Raw genomic sequence first — 18,410 nt, 5'->3', positions numbered from 1 at the left:
TGATGGTGACGTACATAAATCGCAGCAATGGCCGTTAGCAAAGTCTGAATCTCACGAAATGTCTCATGCAGGTAGAAGACATATTGTTAGACTTGGATACCAAAGATGGGGTCCCTACATCTCTGCAAACCAGAGTTACAGGGGTCCAAAATTGGTAAAATCCCCCATAGGATTTCATTGCCTCCCTATTTCACTTTCCAAAATCTCACATCTTTTCAAAGGGCAATGGCTCAGCAGTACCAAATTTTCTAGCATTGTAGGGACCCTTAGGGGGATCATGACTGGTGAGTTTTGCCACTGCTGAGCCATTGCCCTTTGAAATGGTGTGAGATTTTGGAAAGGTAAATAGGAGGCCCAATGAAAACCTATGGGGGATTTTACCAATTTTGGACCCCTTTAACTCTGGTTTGCAGAGATGTAGGGACCCCATCTTTGGAATCCAAGTCTAACAATATGTCTTCTACCTGCATGAGACATTTCGTGAGATTCAGACTTTGCTAACGGCCATGGCTGAGATTTATGTACGCCACCATCACTACCATTGAAATAGCCCAAATAAACAGGTTTTTGTGACCCTAGGCTATGACCTCTTCGGCCTAGGGGCCCGAAACTCACCAGTCATGTTCCCCCTAAGGGTCCCTACAATGCTAGAAAATTTGGTACTGCTGAGCCATTGCCCTTTGAAAAGATGTGAGATTTTGGAAAGTGAAATAGGGAGGCAATGAAATCCTATGGGGGATTTTACCAATTTTGGACCCCTGTAACTCTGGTTTGCAGAGATGTAGGGACCCCATCTTTGGAATCCAAGTCTAACAATATGTCTTCTACCTGCATGAGACATTTCGTGAGATTCAGACTTTGCTAACGGCCATTGCTGCGATTTATGTACGTCACCATCACTACCATTGAAATAGCCCAAATAAACAGGTTTTTGTGACCCCAGGCTATGACCTCTTTGGCCTAGGGGCCCGAAACTCACCAGTCATGTTCCCCCTAAGGGTCCCTACAATGCTAGAAAATTTGCCACTGCTGAGTAATTGCCCTTTGAAAAGATGTGAGATTTTGGAACTGTAAATAGGAGGCCCAATGAAAGCCTATGGGGGATTTTACCAAATTTGGAGCCCTGTAACTCTGGTTTGCAGAGATGTAGGGAACCCATCTTTGGAGCCCAAGTCTAACAATATGTCTTCTACCTGCATGAGACATTTCGTGAGATTCAGACGTTGCTAACGGCCATTGCTGCGATTTATGTACGTCAGACTCGCCACTATTGAAATTGCCCAAATAAACAGGTTTTGTGACCCTAGGCTATGACCTCTTCGGCCTAGGACTGCATTGAACGCGACCCACGCATTGTGCGCATTCTGGACAACACCAATTACTGGGTTTATACCCTTCTGGATCCACGGTACAAACACAATGTTCCAAAACTGCTTGAAGAAAGAGCCAGACAGGTCAAAATGGAAGAATACCAGCAGGCCCTTGTGGAGACTTTAGAGAGGAGATTGACATCCTCCCCCTCCTCTAGCCAGTTGTACGCCGACAGACTGACTTCCGCAAACCCAGGACGACCAGGAGGGCAGCAAACAACACAAGCCGCAGCTAGTGCCCAAAAGGGAATGGTATCGGCAGTGTCCTTGGAGTGGGAAAATTTTCTGACACCCATGCAGCAGCACACAGAACAGCAAGCGTGCAGATCCACCTCCAACACCGATCGCCTGGAGAAGATGGTCAAGGACTACATGTCAGATGGCGTAGCTGTGTTGAACAATCCATCTGCACCCTTCAACTATTGGGTATTGAAGCTAGACACCTGGCACAAACTGGCAATGTACGCAATAGAGGTGCTGGCTTGCCCGGCAGCCAGCGTTATGTCGGAACGCTGTTTCAGTGCTGCCGGAGGCATCGTCACAGATCGGCGGCGTATCCGCCTCTCCACAGAAAATGCAGACCGTCTGACTCAAATTAAAATGAATCAATCCTGGATTGGAAACGACTACGCAACACTCCCGGACCCCAACCAAGTAACATGAACAATGAACATCTGTGATGGGTTAGCGTTTCCGGTCCCTGTTTATTGAACCTCTCATCTGTATTACATTTATGACTGCATGGCGACAAAATGCAAATTGCTATCCGCACGCTTCTTGTCCTCATGCAAGGCCTGGGTTGTTGTGTCTCAAAGCGTGGCCTTCTCCTCCTGCGCCTCCTCCTGTTCCATCACGTGTGCTGCTGCTGGGTTAGCGTTACCGGTCCCTTTTCCTGGAACCTCTTATATGTATTACATTTATGACTGCATGCCGACAAAAAGCATGTTACCTGTGCAAAGAAAACAGACATTTCCCGCATTTAAAAGACAGTTTTCCCTTTGAAACTTTAAAATCGATTTTCTCAAAAACTATAAGCTCTTTTTGCTAATTTTTTTTTCCTCTTGTACCCACTCCCAAGGTGCACATACCCTGTAAATTTGGGGTATGTAGCATATAAGGAGGCTTTACAAAGCACGAAAGTTCGGGTCCCCATTGACTTCCATTATGTTCGGAGTTCGGCCATGTTCGGCCCGAACCCGAACATCTAGATGTTCGCCCAACACTACACGTGACCCGTTCGGCCAATCACAGCGCTAGCCGAACGTTCGGGTAACGTTCGGCCATGCGCTCTTAGTTCGGCCATATGGCCGAACAGTTTGGCCGAACACCATCAGGTGTTCGGCCGAACCCGAACATCACCCGAACAGGGTGATGTTCTGCAGAACCCGAACAGTGGCGAACACTGTTCGCCCAACACAAGCTGCAGGCTTACAGCTTTAGGCCTCAGGGCCTGCCTGTGTGGGCAGCTGTTCTCTCCTGTCCTCTGTGTTAGTTTATTTCTCATCTATACCAGTATTTCTGCTGCTGTCCTTTACTAGTGATTGTATTTTATACTGTAACTGTACTAGTCTAGGACAGTCACTGTCACTGTTTGTTCATAGCTCCTGCGTTTGTGCGTGCACTGTCTGTAGTGTACACACACTCTATTTCCTTCTGAATACTAGTACTGATTATTGTAATTTCTAGTTGTATACTTACTGTTACTACAGTCACTGTTCATAGGCTAGCTCCTGCGTGTGTGTGTGCGTGCACTCACTGCCTGTAGTGTACACACACTCTATTTCCTTCTGATTACTACTGATTATTGTAATTTCTAATTGTACTTACTGTTACTACTTACTACTAGGGACACTCAGTCACTGTTCGTAGGCTAGCGCCTGCGTGTGTGTGTGCGTGCACTCACTGCCTGTAGTGTACACACACTCTATTTCCTTCTGATTACTACTGATTATTGTAATTTCTAGTTGTACTTACTGACTGTTACTACTTACTGTACTAGGGACACTCAGTCACTGTTCATAGGCTAGCTCCTGCGTGTGTGTGCGTGCACTCACTGTCTGTAGTGTACACACACTCTATTTCCTTGTGATTACTACTGATTATTGTAATTCCTTGTTGTACTTACTACTTACTGTAACTACTTACTGTACTAGGGAGTCGGGACACTCAGTCACTGTTCATAGGCTAGCTCCTGCTTGTGTGTGTGCGTGCACTCACTCACTGTCTGTAGTGTACACACACTCTATTTCCTTGTGATTACTACTGATTATTGTAATTTCTAGTTACTGTGCTATTGGAAACACTCACTGTGTTCACTGTTCACACTTACTGATTACCAATACCGATTATTGTATTTTGTATTTGTACTGTACTAATCACTTAGCGATCTAATCACTTAGTGATTAGTGTCACCTCACCCACCAACCCACTCCATTAAAGTACCCCACTTTTTCACCCGCCCTTTAAAAAAACTTTAGTGTTTACGCCCAAAACATCTAAGATGTCTGGAAGTGGCAGTCAGCGCGGTTTGGGCAAGGGGAAGGGCAGCAAGGGAATCAGGAGGAGAGGGAGCAGCATTGTGGCAAGCCGCGCCACCATGCACAGTTCCGCAGCAGCAGCAGCTGCGTCAGTGGCCAACATTCCTCCTATAGCCACTGGCCGTGGACGCCTTGGGCGCCGCCCAGCAGGAGCATCTGCAACTCACGTTGCAGAGACACAGCAGCAGCAGCGTGTAGCACCTGCTCCTATTTTCCTCCAGCCGGGTCGGAAACGTCCCATTGAGGAAAAGGATGCATCCACTGTGGTGCAACTGATGACGGAGGATGAGCAGCCCGCCATCAGCTCTGCATCCGAGGCCTCCACCCTCACCACCACCACCACCACCCCTGTTCGCAGCAGCCGCCCAGCAGGGCCTGGGGAGGAGGCCAGTTCACCGTCAGTCGCCAACCTGTCACTCAGCAGTCTTTTGACCCCAGGCACCATCAGGGTATTGTCTGCTGTTGTTGGCGATTTTGAGGAGGAGATGCTGATGGGCACTTTGGGGGAGGAGGGATTGGACAGCAAGACTGTGGCGACAGTCAAGCAGCCCATCCATGCATCAGGAGAGGAGTTTGGGGGGTCATCATCCCAGCAGGACATGTTTCAGGAGGGGGAGGATGATGATGATGATGACGTGGTGACAGACAAAGACTGGGTGCCACCACCACCAGCACCTGGGGATGTCATCATCAGCAGCTCTGAGGAGGAGGAGGAGGATGCGCTTGTGGGCCTTGCAAGGAGGCGCATCATTGCAAGCATTGGCAGCAGTAGGCAGGTCCCACAGCCTGCTGGTGTCTCAGGCTCAGCAGCATCTGCCAGTACCACCACCAGCCGCACCCAAGCCCCCCCCCCCAACCACCACAGGGAGACAGGCAGCAGCGGCTCCAGGCCGTAGGGGGTTGTTTTTGTCACCAATCTGGCGATTTTTCACCATGCCCACAGTGTACAGCAAGTACGCCACTTGCAACCACTGTCAGCTAGTGTTGGGCGAACACCTGGATGTTCGGGTTCGGGAAAGTTTGCCGAACATGGCCGCAATGTTCGGCATGTTCGGGCCGAACCCCGAACTCCCCGAACATCCCGCTTTTGGGGGCCCTATGGGGTCGCAGGCATAAGGGGGGAGTATGCCCCGATCGCGGGGGGGGGTCGGAAATTCCCCCCACCCCCTCCGCTAGCGCTCCCCCCTCTGCCCGCTTCCCCATACAAAAGTTTTAGGAAGTACCGGTCCGGTGGTAGTGGGTGGCTGGCAGTGGGCGGCACTGTGAAGTGAGTGACTGAGGAGGAGGAGTCCGGAGAGTGACGCGTTGAGGGAGGCCGGGCAGCGGGCGATTCAGCAGTAGTACCGTACTACTGCTGAACCGCCCGCTGCCCGGCCTCCCTCAACGCGTCACTCTCCGGACTCCTCCTCCTCAGTCACTCACTTCACAGTGCCGCCCACTGCCAGCCACCCACTACCACCGGACCGGTACTTCCTGAAACTTTTGTATGGGGAAGCGGGCAGAGGGGGGAGCGCTAGCGGAGGGGGTGGGGGGAATTTCCGACCCCCCCCCCGCGATCGGAGCATGCTCCCCCCTTATGCCTGCGACCCCATAGGGGGGCAGTATTCGGCCGAACAGGGCCCTGTTCGGCCCTGTTCGGCGGCCAATTAGTAGTTCGGGGCGAACCCGAACTTAAAAGGCCGAACACCATCAGGTGTTCGGCCGAACTCAAACATTACCCGAACAGGGTGATGTTCTGCAGAACCCGAACAGTGGCGAACACTGTTCGCCCAACACTACTGTCAGCGGAAGTTGAGCAGAGGTGCAGACCCCTTAAAGTTCAGCACCAGCTCACTCATCAACCACCTTGCTGCGAAACATTTCCACCAGCATGAGGAGTTCCAGAGGCTGAAGGCATCTGGTGCTGGCAGTGGCACCACACCCATCACTGCACAGCCTTCAGCAGCAGCAGCAGCAACAGCAGCCACCCACCCTCCTGCTCCTCCAGCAGCACCAGCAGGAGTGCGGAAACGCACTGCTCCTCCCCCCTCTGCAACTCCTGCCGCCGACACTGAGGCCTGTTCTGGCAGCCAGTCCTCAGTGGCCTCCTCTGCTGTGTCCGCTGATTCCCGTGCCAGCAAAAGGCCACGCTAGAGCCTTTTGAGCGAGTCCTTCCAGGGGGTGGTTAGGGCCCTGCCTTCCAGCAGCCGTCACGTGCGGCAGCTGAACGGCTTGCTGGCACGGGCCATGTGCTCCCAACTCCTGCCGTACACGCTCGTGCAGGAGGGGAGCGACATGTGTGCGCTGCTTGCTTGTGCAGCCCCAGACTGGCAGCTCCCCAGCAGACACTACTTTGCCCGCAAGGCCATTCCTGCACTGCACCGCTTTGTGATGGCCAATGTGGAGCGAGGGCTGGAGCACGCGGTTGGTGAAAGGGTCCACGTCACCATGGACTCCTGGAGCAGCCGCTTCGGGACAGGCCGCTACCTGTCCTTCACTGTCCACTGGGTCAGCTTGGTGGAAGGGGGTGAGGATGGGAGAGCAGTAGCGGGCACAGCAGCAGCAGCAACACAGTGGGTGGTGCCACCCCGCAGGGTCAGGGGAACTGCAGCAGGTTCCTCCGATCCTCTGCCATCCTCCGGCACACCTGGCCAAACCCCCCGTCTCAGCAGCAGCGTGAAGCCACGCCACTGCCAAGCGCTGCTGCACTTGGTCAGCCTTGGGAAGACCAAACTGACGGCAACCCATGTGTTGGCCAAACTCCAGGAGCAGGAGAGGATTTGGCTGACCCCCAGAGGCCTCAGAGTCGGAGAGGTGGTGGCCGACAATGGGGCCAATCTGGTTGCCGCAATTGACAGGGGAAACCTGACCCACATCCCCTGTCTTGCCCACGTGCTGAACCTGGTGGTGCAGAAGTTCTTGCGCACCTACCAGGGGATGGGCGAACTGCTGGAAACGGCAAGGAACGTTTTGCGTCACTTCCGGCGCTCGGCTGCAGCGTGTGCGAGCCTGGAAGACGTGCAAAAGGAGCTGGAGCTGCCACGCCATCGGCTGATCATTGACGTTCCAACTCGCTGGAACTCCACCCTGGCGATGTTGGAGCGTCTGGTTGAACAGAAGCACGCTGTCAACCAGTACCTTGCCCTGGCCACTGTTTCCGCCGCTCAGAGAAGGGACAAGACCAGCAACATCCCGTCCATCGTCCCTAATGATGACTGGAGGCACATGCAGCAGGTGTGCTTAGTGCTGGCTCCCTTTCTGCAGGCCACTAACATGGTGTGCAGGGACCATGCTATGGTCTGCGAGTGGGTGCCCCTGGTTTGTCTGCTGAACAGGGCCCTCGATGCTTTGCTGGAACTGGGAGCGGCAGCCTTGGACCAGCAGGAGCGGCATGCAGCTGCACAGTCCACCTCTGAGGGGGAGAAGGAGGAGGACTTGGTGAAGGTCCCTGACCTTGCTGCTGATGAGGGGGATCAGCACAGTGCAGCTGAGTTGGTGCGGGGGTGGAGAGAGGATGAGGCTGAGGAGGGAGAGGAGGAGGATGAGGACAGCACTGCCGCCGATGTGCCAGCACACGTGGCCCGCCTCTTCCCAATGGCAGCGCACATGCTGACGTGCCTGCGCAGGGACCCCAGGGTGATCCAGATGAAGCAGAGGGAGGACATCTGGATCAGCATGATGTTGGACCCACGCCTCAAGGGGAAGTTGAGCCAGTTCCTGCCGCCTGCAGGAGGAGACCCAGCGCAACAAATAAGGAGCTTGCAGCAGGCCCTTGTTGAGCGCTTGGAGGAAGCCTTCCCCCAGCCTTCCACCCCCACTGTCCAGCAGCCAGCACAGAGGCAGCAGCAGGTGCCTGCATCCAGGGTCGGCCTTTGACCTGAGCGACCGGTGCGATCGCTCAGGGCGCCGGCTTCCAGGGGGCGCTCGTGCCACCTGACCTGGCCGCATGTGTTTTAAGGAACTGCGGGGCCCCGGCTGGGTCCGTCTCGCTCCGCCCCCTGGTGCGCTGCTGGGGGTGATGGGGCAAACATGCCTGTGTGGCCGCCGTGATGGAGGGGGGAGGGCAGCCCGACCTCTCCCTCCCTTCCTCTCCAGGCACCCTCCGTGCTCCCCCCCTCCGATCCGATGCAGACTGCTAAGAGAACAACTCACCTTCCTGGTTCCGATCTCCGGCTCCTCTCACTTGCTGCTGGTCGCCTCTTCTACATAGCCGCTGATACACAATAAACTTCCTGCTTAACAGGAAGTTTATTGTGTATCAGCGGCTATGTAGAAGAGGCGACCAGCAGCAAGTGAGAGGAGCCGGAGATCGGAACCAGGAAGGTGAGTTGTTCTCTTAGCAGTCTGCATCGGATCGGAGGGGGGGAGCACGGAGGGTGCCCGGAGAGGAAGGGAGGGAGAGGTCGGGCTGCCCTCCCCGCGGCTCCCCCCTCCTCTATGAGGGGGAGGGGGGGTTACCTACCTACCTACCTACCTACGGGGGGTGTTACCTACCTACCTAATCTATACTGGGGGCAGCTACCTATCTAATCTATACTGGGGGCACCTACCTATCTAATCTATACTGGGGGCACCTACCTATCTAATCTTTACTGGGGGCACCTACCTATCTAGCCAATACTGGGGGCACCTACCTATCTAGCCAATACTGGGGGCACCTACCTATCTAGCCAATACTGGGGGCACCTACCTATCTAATCTATTCTGGGGGCACCTACCTATCTAGCCAATACTGGGGGCACCTACCTATCTAACCTATACTGGGGGTAGCTACCTATTTAATCTATACTGGAGGCACCTACCTATCTAGCCTATACTGGGGGCACCTACCTATCTAACCTATACTGGGGGGCAGCTACCTATCTAATCTATACTGGGGGCACCTACCTATCTAGCCAATACTGGGGGCACCTACCTATCTAACCTATACTGGGGGTAGCTACCTATTTAATCTATACTGGGGGCAGCTACCTATCTAACCTATACTGGGGGCAGCTACCTATCTAATCTATACTGGGGGCATCTACCTATCTAATCTATACTGGGGGCAGCTACCTATCTAACCTATACTAGGGGTAGCTACCTATCTAACCTATACTGGGGGCAGCTACCTATCTAACCTATACTGGGGGCAGCTACCTATCTAACCTATACTGGGGGCACCTACCTATCTAATCTATACTGGAGGCAGCTACCTATCTAACTTAACTTATACTGGGGGCACCTACCTATCTAACCTATACTGGGGGCAGCTACCTATATAACCTATACTGGGGGAACCTACCTATCTAATCTATACTGGGGGCAGCTACCTATCTAACCTATACTGGGGGTAGCTACCTATCTAATCTATACTGGGGGCAGCTACCTATCTAACCTATACTGGGGGCAGCTACCTATCTAATCTATACTGGGGGCAGCTACCTATCTAATCTATACTGGGGGCATCTACCTATCTAATCTATACTAGGGGCACCTACCTATCTTACTTATACTGGGGGCACCTACCTATCTAACCTATACTGGGGGAAGCTACCTATCTAATCTATACTGGGGGCAGTTACCTATCTAATCTATACTGGGGCAGCTACCTATCTAACCTATATTGCAGGTACCTACCTATCTAACCTATACACTGGGGGCAGCTACCTATCTAACCTGTACTGGGGGCACCTACCTATCTAACCTATAGCTGGGACAAATGCCTATCTAACCTATACTGGGGCAAGTATACTGGCTACCTATACTGTGGGCACCTACCTGGCTAACCTATACTGGGGGGGATCTATAGCTGGCTACTTACACTAAGGGGGGGGGGGGGGATTTGCTGCTTAAATACACTAAAAGGGGATCTGCGACTGCAAGACTAGTAGCATAAGCCCATATACACTAAGGGGGGGATCTGGTCTTGTATATGTAGGCAGATCCCCCCTTTAGTGTATATAGGCTTAGGCTACTAGTCTTACAGTCGCAGATCCCCATTAAGTGTATTTAGACAGCAGATCCCCCCGCCATCCCCCCTCCCCCCCATTAGTGTATGTGTGTGGTGCACTCACACGCGTAGAGGATGAATGGGGGGGGGGCACCAAACTCTGGTTACGCTCAGGGCGCTGTGAAACCTAAGGCCGGCCCTGCCTGCATCCAGCAGCAAGCGCCCCACAGACCTGCTGTCTCTCAGCAACGAGCTCTACAGGACTGTAGAGGCTCCGGCAGCAGTGACTAGAGAGGAGGTGCATGCAGCAGCATCCTCCTCCGGTCACAGCCAGCGCCTGACCCGCATGGTGGCTGACTACATGGGGTCCTACAGCGGGCTTGACAGCGATGCCCCTGTTGATCCCATGGAGTATTGGGTCAAGCGCCTGGAGATCTGGAGCGAGCTGGCGCAGTACGCCCTGGAAGTGCTGTCCTGCCCCCCTTCCAGCGTGCTGTCCGAGCGCTGCTTCAGTGCAGCTGGTGGCGTGGTCACCGAGAAACGCTCATGTCTGTCTCACAAGTCTGTGGACAGACTGACGTTTCTCAAGATGAACCAGGCGTGGGTAAAAGGCTAAACCTGGCCCCTGTTGTCGGCGAGAGGGGGACATGAACTGGCTGCCGGAAGAACCATCGTTAATGTGCCTTACCACCCTTTACCACCTCCTGGCTCCTGCTCACTAAGCCAGCCTGGTTCACTTTGACTATTACGTCGCCTGCAGCCACACATTTTACATCTACAGTGGGCAGCTGTGTACTGCCCTTCTGCTGCCTGTCTGTCTGTGTTTCCCACTGCCAGGGTACACAGATTTTACCTTCTGCTGCCACTCTGCCACCAGCTATTACGTCAAACAATAGCTATATCTATGTAATTTGCTGTAAAAAAAAAATGTAAACCATTAAAAAAAAAAAAAAAAATATTTTTCTGAGGTGCCCGGGTTGAAAACTGTGATGTCCCAGTTGTGTATTGGACACGATGTGCGCTTCACGACCGCTGTCTGGGACCTCCTGCTGTGTTTATTTACAGCCCTGGTATCAACGCTAGGTACCAGGGCTATTATGTCACGCTGCCTACCTACCTGCTTCCACACTCACACTACTCCTCCATTCCTCCTGCTGCTGCTGCTGCTGTCTGTCTGTGTTTCCCACTGCCAGGGTACACAGATTTTACTTTCTGCTGCCACTCTGCCACCAGCTATTACGTCAAACAATAGCTATATCTACAGGATCTTCTCAAAAAATTAGCATATTGTGATAAAGTTCATTATTTTCTGTAATGTACTGATAAACATTAGACTTTCATATATTTTAGATTCAAATACACACAACTGAAGTAGTTCAAGCCTTTTATTGTTTTAATATTGATGATTTTGGCATACAGCTCATAAAAACCCAAATTTCCTATCTCAAAAATTAGCATATTTCATCCGACCAATAAAAGAAAAGTGTTTTTAAAACAAAAAAAAGTCAACCTACAAATAAATATGTTCAGTTATGCACTCAATACTTGGTCGGTAATCCTTTTGCTGAAATGACTGCTTCAATGCGGCGTGGCATGGAGGCAATCAGCATGTGGCACTGCTCAGGTGTTATGGAGGCCTAGGATGCTTCGATAGCGGCCTTAAGCTCATCCAGAGTGTTGGGTCTTGCGTCTCTCAACTTTCTCTTCACAATATCCCACAGATTCTCTATGGGGTTCAGGTCAGGAGAGTTGGCAGGCCAATTGAGCACAGTAATACCATGGTCAGTAAACCATTTACCAGTGGTTTTGGCACTGTGAGCAGGTGCCAGGTCGTGCTGAAAAATGAAATCTTCATCTCCATAAAGCTTTTCAGCAGATGGAAGCATGAACCCACTTTTGAACCAGAAACAGCGGCAGAAGCGCCTGACCTGGGCTACAGAGAAGCAGCACTGGACTGTTGATCAGTGGTCCAAAGTACTTTTTTCGGATGAAAGCAACTTTTACATGTCATTCGGAAATCAAGGTGCCAGAGTCTGGAGGAAGACTGTGGAGAGGGAAATGCCAAAATGCCTGAAGTCCAGTGTCAAGTACCCACAGTCAGTGATGGTCTGGGGTGCCATGTCAGCTGCTGGTGTTGGTCCACTGTGTTTTATCAAGGGCAGGGTCAATGCAGCTAGCTATCAGGAGATTTTGGAGCACTTCATGCTTCCATCTGCTGAAAAGCTTTATGGAGATGAAGATTTCATTTTTCAGCACGACCTGGCACCTGTTCACAGTGCCAAAACCACTGGTAAATGGTTTACTGACTATGGTGTTACTGTGCTCAATTGGCCTGACAACTTTCCTGACCTGAACCCCATAGAGAATCTGTGGGATATTGTGAAGAGAAAGTTGAGAGACGCAAGACCCAACACTCTGGATGAGCTTAAGGCCGCTATCGAAGCATCCTAGGCCTCCATAACACCTGAGCAGTGCCACAGGCTGATTGCCTCCATGCCACGTCGCATTGAAGCAGTCATTTCTGCAAAATGATTCCCGACCAAGTATTGAGTGCATAACTGAACATAATTATTTGAAGGTTGACTTTTTTTGTTTTAAAAACACTTTTCTTTTATTGGTCGGATGAAATATGCTAATTTTTTGAGATAGGAAATTTGGGTTTTTATGAGCTGTATGCCAAAATCATCAATATTAAAACAATAAAAGGCTTGAACTACTTCAGTTGTGTGTATTTGAATCTAAAATATATGAAAGTCTAATGTTTATCAGTACATTACAGAAAATAATGAACTTTACCACAATATGCTAATTTTTTGAGAAGATCCTGTATGTAATTTGCTGTAAAAAAAAAAAAAAAATGTAAACCATTAAAAAAACAACAATTTTTAATTTTTCTGAGGTGCCCGGGTTGAAAACTGTGTTGTCCCAGTTGTGTATTGGACACGATGTGGGCTTCACGACCGCTGTCTGGGACCTCCTGCTGTGTTTATTTACAGCCCTGGTATCAACGCTAGGTACCAGAGCTATTATGTCACGCTGCCTACCTACCTGCTGCCACACTTACACTACTTCTCCATTCCTCCTGCTGCTGCTGCTGTCTGTCTGTGTTTCCCACTGCCAGGGTACACAGATTTTACCTTCTGCTGCCACTCTGCCACCAGCTATTACGTCAAACAATAGCTATATCTATGTAATTTGCTGTAAAAAAAAAAAAAATGTAAACCATTAAAAAAAAACAATTTTTAATTTTTCTGAGGTGCCCGGGTTGAAAACTGTGTTGTCCCAGTTGTGTATTGGACATGATGTGGGCTTCACGACCGCTGTCTGGGACCTCCTGCTGTGTTTATTTACAGCCCTGGTATCACCGCTAGGTACCAGAGCTATTATGTCACGCTGCCTACCTACCTGCTGCCACACTCACACTACTCCTCCATTCCTCCTGCTGCTGCTGCTGTCTGTCTGTGTTTTCCACTGCCAGGGTACACAGATTTACCCTCCGCTGCCACTCTGCCACCAGCTATTACGTCAAACAATAGCTATATCTGTGTAATTTGTTGTAAAAACAAAACAAAAAAAAACATAAAAAAAAAAAGGTTTAATTTTTCTGAGGTGCCCGGGTTGAAAACTGTGTTGTCCAAGTTGTGTATTGGACACGATGTGGGCTGCACGACCGCTGTCTGGGACCTCCTGTTGTGTTTATTTACACCCTGGTATCACCGCTAGGTACCAGGGCTATTATGTTACGCTGCCTGCCTGCTGCCACACTCACACTACTCCTCCATTCCTCCTGCTGCTGCTGCTGTCTGTCTGTGTTTCCCACTGCCAGAGTACACAGATGTACCTTCCGCTGCCAGTCTGCCACCAGCTATTACGTCAAACAATAGCTGCTCACATTACTCCTCCATTCATCCTGCTGCTGCTGCTGTCTGTCTGTGTTTCCCACTGCCAGGGTACACAGATTTACCCTCCGCTGCCACTCTGCCACCAGCTATTACGTCAAACAATAGCTATATCTGTGTAATTTGTTGTAAAAACCAGGGCTATTATGTCACGCTGCCTGCCTCATTGACTGCCTGCTGCCACACACTCCTCCTCCTCCTCCTGCTGCTGAATTTACCTCCTGCTGTCTGTGTGTTTCCCACTGCCAGGGAGCACATACAATGGCGCTTCCAACATGCGTGCGCCACCAGCTATTTATTACGCTCAAAAATAGCTGCATTTCTTTAAAAAAAATTAATATATAAAATAGAAATAAGTGAAGAAGAAGAAGACGATATAGAAGAAGAAGATATAGAATAAGAAGAAGAAGAAGGAGAAGAAGAAGAAGGAGAAGAAGAAGAAGAAGAAGAAGATATAGAAAAAGAAGACGAAATAGAAAAATAATACGAAGAAGAACATATAGAAAAAGAAGATATAGAAAAAGAAGATATAGAAGATGAAGATGAAGAAGATGAAGATGAAGAAGATGAAGAAGAAGAAGATGAAGAAGAAGAAGATGAAGAAGAAGAAGATGAAGAAGAAGAAGATGAAGAAGAAGAAGATGAAGAAGAAGAAGATGAAGAAGAAGATGAAGAAGAAGATGATGAAGAAGATGATGAAGAAGATGAAGAAGAAGATGAAGAAGAAGATGAAGAAGAAGATGAAGAAGAAGATGAAGAAGATGAAGAAGAAGAAGATGAAGAAGAAGAAGATGAAGAAGAAGATGATGAAGAAGAAGATGAAGAAGAAGAAGACGATATAGAAGAAGAAGAAGAAGAAGAAGATATAGAAGAAGAAGATATAGAAGAAGATATAGAAGAAGAAGATGAAGAAGAAGAAGATATAGAAGATAAAAAAGAAGAAGAAGAAGAAGATATAGAAGATAAAGAAGAAGAAGAAGAAGAAGTATATACATTACTGAACAAAATTTTGGACACAACTTCTCTTTCCTCCTTTTTTTTTAAAGGAACATCCCCACATAATCACTTGCTGTTGTTACTTGGAAAAAAAGATGTTTCTTGCATCATTCACCCTCAAAACAAGTGTTGGAAGCTATTTAAGGCCAATTCGAATAGTCAGCTCGAATAATGAGCTCGAATACCGACTCGAATAGTGAGGTCGAAGTCCGAGGTCGAATCGAATAGTAAAAAATATTCGACTCGAATATTCGACCGAATTCGAATAATTTACTATTCGAATTCGACCAAACTCGAATTATAAAAAGGGGTATCCGAGCATCACTACCTGTCTGTGTGTGACAACTGCACATTGTAATGCCCATCACTGCATATACCTACTACTACCTGTTTTTCACTTCCGTGCACCCACCTACCTACGTGAGTGCACACAGTGTGGTATACCACCTAATGCATACCTGTTAACTACACCTATGTGACTGCACATTGTATTACTCAAGTCAGTGCATACCTTTCACTTCATCCCCCTTGATATGGACAAAACAGGTAGAGGCAGAGGTAGAGGCAGACCCAGAGGAAGGCCACGCGGCAGGTCTGTGCGAGGTCGTGGTGATGTAATTTCATGCGGCCCTGGACCAAAGTACAGTGCTCAGAAGAAGGCACGTCCCATAAACTCCCAAGATTGTCAGGACGTAGTTGACTATTTAACACAGAACACCTCATTTTCCGCAGCCACCAGCACTACTCCAAGTACCACATCCGCTACATTTGACAGTTCACAGGAGTTATTTGGTGGGGAAATCACTGATGCACAGCCATTATTGTTACAACGAGATGAAGGCGCTAAGCAAGTTACACCACCTCATATGTCTGAGTTAGGCAACACTATGGACATAACGTGTGCGGAAGGGGGATGATGAAGTACCTGCTGTTGGTGCAGTTTTGGAGGTGTCTGAGGCAAGTGAAGCTAGGCAGGATGATTATGATGATGGCGATGATACGGATCCCAAATATGTTCCCAATAGAGGAGATGAACAGGGGTACAGTTCAGAGGGGGAGTCGGAGAGGAGTAGGAGGAGACGAGTTTCTGAAAGAAGCAGGGGGAGCTCGTCGTCAGAAACAGCTGGTGGCAGTGTCCGGCGCCATGTATCGCCACCTATGTACAGCCAGCCAACATGCCCTTCAACGTCAGCTGCTGATGACACCATAGTGCCATCATCCCAGGGGGGCTCAGCGGTTTGGAAATGTTTTAATGTGTCTGCCTCAGATCAGAGCAATGCCATCTGTTCTCTCTGCCTCCAAAAATTGAGCCATGGAAAGGCCAACACCCATGTAGGGACAAGTGCCTTACGAAGGCACACGGAGAAAAGGCACAAACTGCAATGGGAAGAGCACCTGAGCAAAAGCAGCACACAAAAGCAAAGCCACCCTCCTTCTACTCTTCCTCCTTCAGGTGGATCATCTTAAGCCACTTTCTCCCTTGCACCTTCACAATCACAGCCTCCCTCCTCCACTCCGCCTCTCACCTTGAGCGGTTCCTGCTCCTTTGCTCACAGCAGCAGCCAGGTGTCCGTGAGGGCAATCTTTGAGGGGAAGAAGCCAATGTCTGCCAGTCACCCCCTTGCCCAGCGTCTAACAGCTGGCTTGACGGAACTGTTAGCTCACCAGATGTTACCATACCAGCTGGTGGACTCTGAGGCCCTCCGAAAATTTGTGGGCATTGGGACACCACAGTGGAAGATACCAGGCCGCAATTATTTCTCCAAAAAGGCGATACCCAAACTGTACCATGAAGTTGAGAGGCAAGTGGTGTCATCTGCATTGGGTAAAGGGTCCGTCTGACCATGGATGCCTGGTCTGCCAAACATGGTCAGGGCAGGTACATTACTTACACAGCCCATTGGATCAACCTGGTGACCGCTGGCAAGCAGGGAGTACGTGGATGTGCAGCGGCCCTAGCGACACTTCCACGGCTTGCAGACAGGCCTGATGCCACCTCCTCTCCTCCTGCTACATCCTCTTCGCTGTCATCCTCCTCCTTGACTGAGTGGCAGTTCAACTCTACTGGTGCTGCGATTTCCTCTCCAGCTTCACAGCCCCAGCTCCCCAGGGCCTATGCTGCATGCCAGATACGACGTTGTCACACCATCTTAGACATGTCTTGCCTCAAAGCGGAGAGTCACACTGGAGAAGCTCTCCTGGCTGCTCTGAACAAACAGGTGGATCAGTGGCTGACCCCGCACTAACTGGAGATCGGCAACGTGGTGTGTGACAACGGCAGCAACCTCATTTCGGCTTTGAATTTGGGAAAGTTGACACGTAGCCTGCATGGCACATGTGCTCAATCTGGTAATTTAGAGATTTTTGTCTAAGTACCCAGGCTTACAGTACGTCCTAAAGCAGTCCAGGAAGGTGTGTGGGCATTTCAGGCGGTCTTACGTGGCCATGGCACGCTATGTTGATATTCAGCAAAGAAACAACTTGCCGGCGAGATGCTTGATTTGCGATAGCCTGACTCGTTGGAATTCGACCCTCCTGATGTTTGACTGCCTTTGGCACTGTGAGCAGGTGCCAGGTCGTGCTGAAAAATGAAATCTTCATCTCCATAAAGCTTTTCAGCAGATGGAAGCATGAACCCACTTTTGAACCAGAAACAGCGGCAGAAGCGCCTGACCTGGGCTACAGAGAAGCAGCACTGGACTGTTGATCAGTGGTCCAAAGTACTTTTTTCGGATGAAAGCAACTTTTACATGTCATTCGGAAATCAAGGTGCCAGAGTCTGGAGGAAGACTGTGGAGAGGGAAATGCCAAAATGCCTGAAGTCCAGTGTCAAGTACCCACAGTCAGTGATGGTCTGGGGTGCCATGTCAGCTGCTGGTGTTGGTCCACTGTGTTTTATCAAGGGCAGGGTCAATGCAGCTAGCTATCAGGAGATTTTGGAGCACTTCATGCTTCCATCTGCTGAAAAGCTTTATGGAGATGAAGATTTCATTTTTCAGCACGACCTGGCACCTGTTCACATTGCCAAAACCACTGGTAAATGGTTTACTGACTATGGTGTTACTGTGCTCAATTGGCCTGACAACTTTCCTGACCTGAACCCCATAGAGAATCTGTGGGATATTGTGAAGAGAAAGTTCGAGAGACGCAAGACCCAACACTCTGGATGAGCTTAAGGCCGCTATCGAAGCATCCTAGGCCTCCATAACACCTGAGCAGTGCCACAGGCTGATTGCCTCCATGCCACGTCGCATTGAAGCAGTCATTTCTGCAAAATGATTCCCGACCAAGTATTGAGTGCATAACTGAACATAATTATTTGAAGGTTGACTTTTTTTGTTTTAAAAACACTTTTCTTTTATTGGTCGGATGAAATATGCTAATTTTTTGAGATAGGAAATTTGGGTTTTTATGAGCTGTATGCCAAAATCATCAATATTAAAACAATAAAAGGCTTGAACTACTTCAGTTGTGTGTATTTGAATCTAAAATATATGAAAGTCTAATGTTTATCAGTACATTACAGAAAATAATGAACTTTACCACAATATGCTAATTTTTTGAGAAGATCCTGTATGTAATTTGCTGTAAAAAAAAAAAAAAAAAAATGTAAACCATTAAAAAAACAACAATTTTTAATTTTTCTGAGGTGCCCGGGTTGAAAACTGTGTTGTCCCAGTTGTGTATTGGACACGAT

The 18,410-nt window shown here is 49.5% G+C and overlaps 1 protein-coding gene across 1 annotated transcript in view; it reads right to left on the bottom strand.

The window, feature by feature from the left end:
* Positions 1-14,743, bottom strand: part of LOC137536735 (uncharacterized) — a gene marked incomplete at its 5' end in the record, with an annotated part of 44,332 nt that extends 29,589 nt beyond the window's left edge. Inside the window, one exon of the mRNA XM_068258955.1 lies at positions 14,084-14,743. Within this exon, the coding sequence (XP_068115056.1) occupies positions 14,084-14,743 (660 nt within the window). The remainder of the gene's footprint in view (positions 1-14,083) is intronic.
* Between the last annotated feature and the right edge of the window lie 3,667 nt (positions 14,744-18,410).

The sequence above is a fragment of the Hyperolius riggenbachi genome, chromosome 10, assembly GCF_040937935.1.
Source record: "Hyperolius riggenbachi isolate aHypRig1 chromosome 10, aHypRig1.pri, whole genome shotgun sequence".
Classification (NCBI taxonomy): Eukaryota; Metazoa; Chordata; class Amphibia; order Anura; family Hyperoliidae; genus Hyperolius; species Hyperolius riggenbachi.
This window is presented reverse-complemented; position numbering and strand designations above follow the sequence as displayed.